The sequence below is a fragment of the Pholcus phalangioides genome, unplaced genomic scaffold (assembly GCF_987345545.1).
Source record: "Pholcus phalangioides strain wild (caught in Gottingen) unplaced genomic scaffold, Ppha-v1.0 ptg000011l_1, whole genome shotgun sequence".
Classification (NCBI taxonomy): Eukaryota; Metazoa; Arthropoda; class Arachnida; order Araneae; family Pholcidae; genus Pholcus; species Pholcus phalangioides.
In genome coordinates this window covers 46,681,551-46,692,997 of record NW_028301604.1, presented here as the reverse complement: position 1 = coordinate 46,692,997, position 11,447 = coordinate 46,681,551, and the positions used below count along the sequence as shown (strand labels likewise).

The window sequence follows — 11,447 nt, the reverse complement described above, 5'->3', positions numbered from 1 at the left end:
TTTTCAAAAATACATTTGTAGCTCGTTTTATTACAGAAATTGCTATTAAATCTGCAGAATGACCACTGCCACATGTATCCATTGGTATCTCAACTTCATACGATCTTAAAATATGCATTGTTACATCGCAACAAATTTTGCGTTTATTTTTCACTTTGAGAAATTCCGTTTCACAAACTGTTAACAATTTCGAAACAACAACATAATTATAGTAAACAATAGTTATAATAACATCATTAGGATATTTTAAACCACCTCGGTCTAAATTTTTTATTAGAGCAAAAGCTTTATCTTGCTCGGCCAATAACTTTTCGGTCAAGAGCACTTCTTTGCAAACAAGAAATTGAAGTTTTTTTAGCACAGCATGGATACAATAGCCTGCTATATATGTAATAGATGGAATGAAAATTTTTAATTCTTCCATGTCATTAGATGAAATGGAAATTTCATTTGAAAGTATTTTACTTACATTTGGCTCATCATTTTCTATTTGATCACAACTATGCCCCTCATCAACATCATCAATACCCACATTACAGACACCATATGTACTGGACTTCAAAGTCAGTGGTAGAAGGGACTGTAGCCTTAGTTTTTTTTCCACTTCATATACTTGTGCCAATGACACATGATATTGGGAACCAGCCAGCTGACGATAACGACCAAAACGGTCTTCCAGAGCATCAGTCTGGAATTTAGCTGGTAAAATAAAAATAAAATAAAATAAAAAATAAAAAAAATACCGAGTTCATCATTACAATAATTGGCCATTTCAGTAATAGCATAGGTAGAATGCTTCAAGGCAAGTTGTGTTTCTTTGGTAAAACCATCACATTGAGAATTACTCTCCCAACATTCCAACCAATGTAGGAAATCATTTAAGAATCTCAAACGTGTATCTCCAGCTTTATTGGTCAGTGGCTTTTGAAATTCATTAAGTTTATGCGAGCCTAGAAATAATGTTTTCACATTCATAATTTCCCACCAAGAACAAATTATATCAATGAAATCTGCAGTATCATTTGCACTTTGTATGTCGTAAGCTTCACTTGCCACTTTCAACCCAGCAGCAACATGCCGGTTTATAACCTGAAGTGCTAATTTTACACTTTGCTTCTCTATGTTTGAAGGAAAAAGATTTTGTAGTGAGGGTATGTGCATGCTTAACATTAGAATCTGACTCCATGTCATGCAATTTTCTAATAGCTGCAAATGAAGCATACTTAAGGGAACTTCCATTGCAGTTACATTCACCATCTGAACAATTGAATGAGAACTTTGGATAATGCATGCAAATGCCAGGAGTTTTCTGGTTCAACCAGTTGTTACGCATGCATTTCAATATATGAACACAATCAATAATGAAAAAAAGGGGACGTTCAGCATCACATGGGTGCGGATAGCAAATGCTTAGCTGTGGAGGAGATGTTAAAAGTGAGATGGATTTTTTATTAATAGCATTGTTATCAGTGCTAATACACATAACGCGAAATCCAACACTTTCCCACCCTTTTATTACTTTCAATATTATCCCATTTAATATGTCAGCTGATATTTTTGAAACCGGAAGTATATGTACAACATCTTTGTAATTAGATCTTATACTCTGCACCATGAATGTGAAGGCCGAGTTTGCCACTTTATCACTATCGTGTGAAAATCCAATAATACTCCCACCTTTATATTCCAGGAAAGGTTTTATATGGATTTCATCAATCATTAAATTGACATATTTATCCTTATCATCCAAGTAAGTTATTTTTTCCTTCACATATTTTAAAAATGTGTCTGCCAACTGCTCATGGTGGGGATCAGTTTGGAATTTTGAGCATAACCTTTTCAAAGTGAATGGGTGGGGTAATACAAAATATCCACTATTTCTGATGAAGCGATAAGCATGTGGTGATATTGAAAAAACCAATGAACAAAAAATTAACAATGAAGATGAATAACGTCGTTGAGTTGAGCAAGATGAATTGATTAATGACAACTGTTCTAATAAGAAATCGACAACATAGTCATTTTCTTCTTTCAACCCCTTCAAATTTTCAACAACATTTTTTGCCAACTTAATTATGGAATCAAACTTACAACTCTCTTTCGGGCAAACTATGAGTTTGGTAACTTCTTTTAAAAGAGCAATTATTTCAAAAATATTTTCCATTTTTCGAGGAAACTGTTTGCCATTCACATCATTGAGTACCAAGTTATTATGATACACTGATACACTCGAATTTTGGTCGATAGTCACACAATAAGAAACTGCAGGGCATGGAAATACACTCAGATGTACAAACAAAGCCATATCGTTTTTGAAAATAACATCATATTCCTGTGGAACATTTACCTTTTCCAATAGCTTTTGAAGGTCTTCCACAGATTTGAAGTGGTTTTTGTTTTTATAGTCATTTTCAGAAATGACACTTTGAGCTATGCCTTCTTGAAGATGATCATTTTCGAGCCTCGTTCTTCTTGCATCAGGATCTTCTCGACAGCTTTTGTTCGATGACAAATACTTTGGGCATCCTGGAAATATTGATGGTACGGCTCCTTCACAAGGTCGAGGTTGTGAGAGCTTGACGACCAGTTTCTTGCCAGAGGCTGGATCATAATGTTGAGCGACTCTTCTAATGTCATTTTCACTGAAATGTAATTCACACACCTGTGTAAGAAAAAAAGAATTTTACTTGGCAATCTACTGATTTACAAGGATTCATTAAAATATCAATTAAATCATACGATAAATATGCCTGATGAGGATCATGATAAGATAATGAAGCACTATAGTCAGCTTTGACAAAAATTGTTTGCTCCAAAAAAACCAAATTTTAAAAAAAAAATTCAATATTTTATTTTTCCTAAATTTCGAGTCGAATCGAAAATTTCAACTTTGCAGGGCGTTTTCCTCTGTGTTGGGAATAAATAGAATAACTTTCCTTCGGGGGTCATGAATTCTAATACAACTGTCACATATTAAAAAGAAATGTGATAAACATATGGGTATTAATCAAGAAACTATACATAATAAAAAATTAGACAACCATAATTTTTTATGGGCAGTATATTTATGTTTTATCATAATTATTGGTGTTTAATTGCTCTTATTGGGTTGCTGTATTTGTGATATATATTTAACATCCATATTTTTTTAAGGGCAGCTTTTGTCAGCCACCTCATTGGACATTTTGTCTGTTGTGGTATTTGTAATAGGGGGTATCAAATATTTTTCATAACAGTAATAGTTCTCAGTTTTTAAATTATAGGCAATATTATTAAGCTCTGAAGATCTGTCTTTAAAACATACTAAAAATCTCATTTGGCATACCAATGACATCAAATTCTACCAATTGTTTCCCCCCCCAAAAAAAAAAAAACTCCATCACATTTGTTTAAATATTAATGTGTAAATAATATGAACCAATCTTCACTTTACTGGTATTACATCACACATGTTAAAAAATAATTATATTCAAAATTGCTTCAAACATTAGTCTGATTTAAATCAGAAATTTTTCGTTAGCAAATGTTCATTAGCAAATTGATTATTCAAATCAGTATTTTTAGCTTCAGTTACTTGTATCAAATTTCGGGAATAAAAAAGAAAATTCTACAATATGCAATATGTATTATTTGTTTCTAAAATCTGGCAATTACGTAATTCCAATATTCAAAAATAATTTTAGTTATGCACTTACCTTGTGATTCTCTGTCGGAACGAAGTCTTTTCTTGGAATGGCTGAAAGCCAACGCTTCCTCAACATGGCATTCTCCGGGAATGAAAATACTGATACTTTGGGACCTTTAACATAGTTTCCCCGACAATAAGGTACACAACATTTATATGGCATGATTGTTAAATTTTTTTAGGTGTTCAAATTCACAGAAACGAATAAAAAAGAACGATTTTAAGAGCTTCGTTTTCGCACATGTCTGACAATAACAACGTGGAAGATACAAGGTAGAAGCCAAGCAACGTGCTTTGTTGGCGAGAAAACAGCGTGCCTACATACGTTGAAGAAAAATAGCTTTTTATCACTTGGCGCGTTTTTTCGAATAACTAATGGCTTGTCGTAGGCTGATGGCAACCATTCCATTTAATTCTTCGGCCTAACTATGCTACGTCACAACTACTTTTGGGTTACCGTGTACAGGCCTTGTTTTCTAGTGGGTGTTGCCCAGGCTCTGTCCCTTCCGGGATATAAGCCTTTTACTCTTGCGGGTTGGGTCGCGCTGAGGAGTACATGTACTACCAGCACTCAAAAGAATGTCAATAAATGGTCAACAAAGCTTTGTCTGTTTTCTTCATGGCAGCCCTCTTTGAATGAAAAGTCTGAACACACGCAATTTTCTGTCTTTACAGTTATTCCATTTTGCTTAAACCTCTTCTATAGTTTGTGTCAGGGCCTACTGTCACCCCCAAGTCGTAAAACCACCGAGATTACATGAACCACTTTTTTTTATTTTCTTCTTCCTCATGTTAATGTTACTTGAATGGGGAAAAATTACGAAAAAGATATTCTATGCACTTTGTTTGAAATTAAATTTTTTAGTCACTCTGACTAAAAAATTTAATGTCACAAATTTCTTCATGGCCCCTGTATCAGTAGCCGTGGCTCCCCTTTTGCAAGATTTTCATCCGTGGCCCCCGGTTGAGAACCACTGCTCTAGACAACAAACATTGAGATTTGACTGCTTCATGTATTATTTAACTTTGGAAACAAATAAAATATTTTATTTAAAAAAAAAAAAATTTCTCCCTGTACATTTTAATATTAAAATTTTTCATTTATACGACAAATGATTTCAATTATGTCGACGCGAAATTCGCGTATATTGTTGGACTCTTGAACGTCGTGAAGTTAAATTATTTATACTTATTTACTTATTGATTTTAATTTGATATAATTCTTACGATTATTTATTTTTAATATTAAAATGTGGATACAATTTTCTTCGTTTACCATTTCTTTGGATCTTGCATTATTCTCGAAATAGTTTGTGTTTTTGCATCTTGCAAGTTTATTTCCGTGAATACGGTATTACTTAACGTATACGATTATATTTATAGGATATCGACATGGCAAATAGGCCCGTAATACACATGTTACTAAATAGCACGAAAGCATGCCACTTTCTTGCTACTTAGTATTAGCATGTATATCACGGGTGAATCGCGAGATGAATATTCTTATTTATAGTCGTATTATCGTATTAGAGTTTGTGAGTTAGGAAGATAGTTTTAATACCTAATTTCAATGAAGAATAAAAATTCAAGTTGGCTTGATTGAAAATGCATAGAAAAAAACGGAACATTTTTTCCAAAAATTCGGAATGGTCAAAATTACGTGAAAATAAGGATTTGTTCTGATAAATACAGGACGTATAGTCATCACACATATATCAGCATAATTGAAAAATAATTACACTAATTTCCAGCATATTATCAGTAGGGTAACCACGTGTCCCGTATTTCACGGGGCATTCTCGTATTTTCATGTAAATTAGGTCGTTCTGACTTCCTCTTTATACAATTTTCCTATTCATTTCAACAATTTGAATTTAAAATTTTTACTGAAATTGTGAAAATGAAGATAATTTTCATAATTTATAAAATATTTTGATAATTATGGCTAAATTATTAAATTTTCATCTTGAATACTTGCCATGTTCAACATTTTTTCGGTTATAGTTCAATTCGCTGCGATTTCTATTATCCCGTCTTATTGCTCACCCCTCGTTAATTTTTCAGAAATTTTAACACAGTTGGTAATTTTGCCAACATTTTCAGTGATGTCCCTTATTTTTCTTTATAAAATTCTAATTTTCAATATTTTTCTTACGAAATATGGTCACCACGTCACGATGAACGATTTTTTTTCCTGAATTTGTTTTTTTACTGTGATTTGTAGTAGCTCAAAATGTCATTTGATCATTTTTGTCGCATCACGTCATCAACTTTATTTATGATTCTGTTGAATTTTAAGATAATACATATTCGGCCGCCGAGTATTCGGTTATTCGTCCAAAACACTATTCGTTCCATCCTTAATAAGACACTAATAGAATTTTAATTTTCTGAATCGATTAAGCATGAATATCGCATGGTATCTATCATTTCGATTCATTATGCTCAACTCAAAGATTTTTTTAATAGACCACCTATTATATGCAAATGCATAAATATTAAATAATACAGTGGTTCCCGCTCTTATAACGTTTTCTAAAAAACTGTCATGGAAAACGTTGTGAGCGAGAACCGCTTTAAATAGGAAATCTTAATGAGAATTACAGTCGATCCTGCCTTCCGTTTTCTCGCTTAGTACGACTTATTCTGATGTTCCCAACTCACCAATTCACACTATGAGATTTCCCATTTAAAGCATTTCTCCGCTTAACGTCACAACGTTTTTGTGACAGAATTTTTGAAAAATGTTATAAGCGGGATCCACTGTACTTAGAATTGAGACCACAGAAATAAGTCGTACTAAGTGGGAACACTATAAGCGAGAACGTTATAAACGGGATTGACTGTAATCGAAATAAGTGCATAGTTTTAGATCACTTCATTGAAATAAAATCTTTTTTTAATGTTTCTGAAGAACTAGTTCACGTTTTCTATATTATCATATTTCTATCCATGTGTGGCATCTGTGAGTTGCCATGATTTTTATTGATTAAATTTAGTTCAGTTGATGTAGTTATTTTTCTTTTCCTACGATATATCTTGTATTTACGATCAATCCATATCGTTTATGTATATGATCGTATAAGTGCTCATTAATTTATGTATGATTATACTAATTTTTCCTCTTATGAAACAATCAACTCCCTTTTGTTTGACAATGCCGTAGTTGGGTCCACGCACTGGGCTGATAATACTCGGGCGAGATTAGTTGTAGAGACTCTTTACAGGATAGAAATCCCTCGAAATAAGGACTTATGATCACCTCCGCGCCGAGCTCGGTATAATAATGATAATAACAACAATAGTTGTACTGAAGCAATATATTATTATAGTGTTGTGGTTATGTCGGACTTTTTTTTACGTGTAGCAATCCATCACTTGTCAGTGGTTCAAAGAAGGCGTGTTTTTTAAACTTGTTCTGGTGACTGGTAGACGATTCACGTCTTTCATTGTTCAAATTTCATCAAAAGCTTCTTATGCATCAAATACATGTCTTTATAATGTCCATCAAAGCGAAAATCGCCACATAGCAGCTTGGTGGAAAAATTAGGGTTAAACCGAAAACATCGTCATCTCGGCAAAATTTGTCCGATTTTGACCCGGCTTCTTGTTGTATTTATTTTGTCGCCATTTAACAGGTTGGGGAAACAAATGGGGGATACAGCGCCAATATCCAGGGAGAGGAAAAAATTGTCCGATTTTGACCCTATTTACCTGTTTGTCCGCATATGTCCCGTCCGACTTTGACTCGCTACCGTGTGTACTATCACCTCTTAAAGTTTTTAACATCTTTTCGGAATCACCCTGTAGAGTCGTATACCTCCAAGATTCTAGATATATTACGCTGCTCGTGGTGGACAGAATAAGTCAAAAAAGAAAAGTCATCAGGCTCGGATTTCTGTCTGCATATTTTTTTTAATTTTTGCATATTTCATGCTTTTTGATAAAAAGGAAATATGCAACAAATAAAAAAATATACAGACAGAAATCCCAACACCACTCGCAGCGAGAAATGAACATTCCTACACAAAGCGCAAATTGCGGCTTATACGGCGAAATTAAAATTTCAAAATTTATTTGATCGCAATTTATTATTCTTATCGTCACCCCACCGCCCCTCGCAGCAAAAAATGAAAATTCCTACAGAAAGCGCAAATTGCGGCTTATACGAGAAAATTGAAATTTCAAAATTCAATTGTTCGCAAATTATTATTTTAATCAGTTCCCCAACACCCTTCGCAGCGAGAAATAAAAATCCCTACAGAAAGAGCGAATTGCGACTCATACTATGAAATTAAACTTTGAAATTTTATTTGGTCGCAATTTATTATTCTTATTGTCGCCCCAACGCCCCTCGTAGCGAGAAATGAAAATCCCTACAGAAAGCGCGAATTACGGCTTATACGGCGAAATTAAAATTTCAAATTTTATTTGATAGCAATTTATTATTTTTATCGTCACCCCAACGCACATCGCAGCGAGAAATAGAAATTCCTACAGAAAGCGTGAATTGCGGCTTATACGGTGATATTAAAATTTAAGAATTTATTTCATCACAAATTACTATTCTTATCGGTGCCCCAAGGCCCCTCGCATCAAGAAATAAAAATCCCTATATAAAGAGCGAAGTGCGGTTCATACGGTGAAATTAAAATTTGAAATTTCATTTGGTCGCAATTTATTATTCTTATCATCGCAATAACGCCCTTCGGAGCGAGAAATGAACATCCCTACAGGAAGTGCGAATTGCGGCTTATACGGTGAAATTAAAATTTCAAAATTTGTTTCATCGCAATTTATTATTCTTGTTGGTGCCCCAACGTCCCTCCTTTAGGAAATGAAAATCCCTACAGAAAGAGTGAATTGCGGCTTATACGGCGAAATTAAAATTTTAAAAAATTTTTGGCAATAATTTATTATTCTTGCCCTCGCCCCAACGCCCTTCGCAGTGAGAAATTGAAATTCCTACAAAAAGCGCGAAGTGCAGCTTATACAGTGAAATAAAAATTTCAAAAATTTTTTGGCAATAATTTATTATTCTTATCGGTGCCCCAACGCCCCTCGCATCGAGAAATGAAAATCCCTACAGAAAGTGCGAATTGCGGCTTATACGGCGAAATTCAAATTTAAGAATTTATTTGGTCGCTATTTATTATACTTATCGGTGCCCCAACGCCCCTCGCAGCGAGAAATGAAAATCCCTACAGAAAGAGTGAATTGCGGCTTATACGGCGAAATTAAAATTTCAAAATTTATTTGATCGCAATTTATTATTCTTTTCGGTGTCCCAACTCCCCTCGCAGCGAGAAATGAAAATCACTATGGAAATAGCGAATTGCAACTCATACGGCGAAATAAAAATTTCAAAATTTATTTGGTCGCAATTTATTATTCTTATTGTCGCCCCAACGCCCCTCGTAGCGAAAAAGAAAATTCCTACAGAAAGCGCAAATTGCGGCTCATACGGTGAAATTAAAATTTGAAATTTTATTTGGTGGCAGTTTATAATACTTATCGGTGCCCCAACGCCCCTCGCATCGAGAAATGAAAATTCCTATATAAAGAGCGAAGTGCGTCTCATACGGCGAAATTAAAATTTGAAAATTATTTTGGCAATAATTTATTATACTTATCGTCGCCCCAAACCCCTCGCACCGAGAAATGAAAATCCCTACAGAAAGCGCGAATTGCAGCTTATACAGCGAAATTAAAATTTGGCATTTTATTTTGTCGCAATTTATATTATTCTTATCTGTGCCCCAACTCCCCTCGCAGCGAGAAATGAAAATCCCTACAGAAAGAGCGAAGTACGGCTCATATGGTGGAATTAGATTCTTGAATTCGACAGTGTCGGGATTTTGATTTGTCGTGATTTTGACCTGTGGAGACTGTAGTCTGTGGGGATTATGAACGGAAGAAGTTATAGTTAGTGAACGGTTATTCCTGAAGTTCCATTCATTGCAGTTATTAAAGGGAAGGAGACAAACCTGGCTCATACCTGAACTCCCGATATGAATTTTGATACTTTTGTTTTATACAGTACAGGATAAATTCAGAAGGGCTCGTAAAAAATACTGGCCTTAAAACCCATCAAACATCCTGACGTATGATCTGTGGCTACTGAATGTAATGGCCCTGCCTCCAGGACATTAGAGTGGGACGTGCAAAGGATTACTTATTTTAAGCGTTGGATATTGGGTACATTATAAATATTTGATAATTCAGTTTTTACTTCTTCAATGTTTTATGACTAATAATTTTCGGATGTATCTTTAACTTGAGAATGGTAGCTTTCCTTCCTAGATATTCTAATTTAGAGTGTATATTCGTCTAATTATTGCAATTGCACAGGAGAACCATGGGGTGGTAAAATGAATGGGGTGGAAAATGAAAAGCAAGCAACGGTATAATACATTTCATACGGAGTTTGACAAAAAATACCGAATTTTTACCCATTTGGAACTTTCCAACGTTCATATCTTATGAAAATATAATTTTGCTACACACAAAAAAACTTTTTTTAAACTTGGTTTCGAGTTCCGAAAGTTTTTAAAAAGAGTCAAATACACCAAAAAAATTAGAATTTTTTTTTTTGCAAGAGACAGCAGAATTTATTAAGTATAAACTTAGTTATACAGTTTTTACAACCATTAAATAAGAAGCATGTGGCAGGATACCAAATAGTTTCATAAATAAGACGAAATCCAGAAAGATTTGAACACAATACCGGGAAGTTTCTAAGGATTTTGATAGAATAGTTTTTATGAATAGTCTTTGATTTCAGACCGTGTCAGTTTTCCTGTAACGAAAATAAAAAACGAAAGAATGTCAATGATACTTAGGTATTCAATTGATTTATCAAGTTTTAGTATAGTATCAAGAAGTGCAAAATCAGCATGCAAAATAAAACATTCGTGTGAAATAGTTGACTTACTCAGATAATAATTTCGAATGCAGAAGGACAGAATTTTCATTAATTATTCACACTTCTTATGCAATAAATTTCAAAATTTTCAGATCATGTGCCATGAATGTTAATACTATATAAGTAAGTAAATAAATGATCATAACCGCGAGACACCCAGGCTCTGTCGCAAGAAGCAACGTAAGCTCTTCGGCCTTCCCAGGGGGGGAGGTCCAGGGCATCTCCGGCAAAACCATTATTTATTGATACGTCAAAGATTACATATAGTGAAAGGAAATTAAAAATTATGTAAAAAGAAGAATCAAATTAATCAAGTTAAAGTCAAGGTGCAACGGGAACGGATAATAAATGATCATGGAAAGTTGTATAAAATCATATCGCAAAGGCGCAATCAGAAATTTGAAATTGAAATTAAATAAATAAATAAATTTGATTGATCGAGGATTGTTTAACAGAAAGGCAGAGCACCCCATTGCGCTCGGGCAGTTCAGTACATTCTATCCAATTCGCTTTTGATCACAGTTGAAGGTCTCTAAAATATCTCCGGGACACTTGATTATACACTGCTGGCCACCGTAAATGCAACACCCTGATGGAAGCATGCAAATAATATGAAATTTACAACATGCATTAGCGGAGGTGATATATGCAAATGATTAGAATTTCAGCGCAGACTCACATCACGCGCGCATGTGGTGCCACTTCAAAGCGCTATTTAAGGCTTGGAGATTTCGACGATTGGAAGTACGGCAATTGTGTTTTTCTTGTGGTTTTTTCAAAAAAACGATCATCTTTTGATCAAGTATCCGAGTTCGACAGAGGAAGGATAGTGGCCTA

At 34.3% G+C, this 11,447-nt stretch overlaps 2 protein-coding genes across 2 annotated transcripts in view; both read right to left on the bottom strand.

Moving 5' to 3' along the window:
* Window positions 1-918: 918 nt before the first annotated feature.
* On the bottom strand, window positions 919-4,602 carry LOC149080486 (uncharacterized). Its single transcript, XM_089239587.1, has 2 exons — window positions 3,696-4,602; window positions 919-2,662 (listed from the first exon to the last, which is right to left on the bottom strand). Exons 1-2 carry the CDS (start codon window positions 3,846-3,848, stop codon window positions 1,046-1,048), a joined length of 1,770 nt encoding a protein of 589 aa, XP_089095713.1. The 5' UTR covers window positions 3,849-4,602; the 3' UTR covers window positions 919-1,045.
* A 5,666-nt stretch (window positions 4,603-10,268) lies between these two features.
* LOC149080485 (uncharacterized) overlaps window positions 10,269-11,447 on the bottom strand; it is a 137,165-nt gene continuing 135,986 nt past the window's right edge. The window contains exon 29 of the mRNA XM_089239586.1: window positions 10,269-10,484. Coding sequence (XP_089095712.1) covers window positions 10,447-10,484 — 38 coding nt within the window. The 3' untranslated portion in view covers window positions 10,269-10,446. The remainder of the gene's footprint in view (window positions 10,485-11,447) is intronic.

Coding starts and splice junctions, on each gene's coding strand:
- LOC149080486 (XM_089239587.1), bottom strand. CDS start 3,848: ATGCCATATAAATGTTGTGTACCTTATTGTCGGGGAAACTATGTTAAA. Junction 2,663..3,695: donor TTCCGACAGAGAATCACAAG/GTAAGTGCATAA, acceptor TTTCTTACACAG/GTGTGTGAATTACATTTCAG.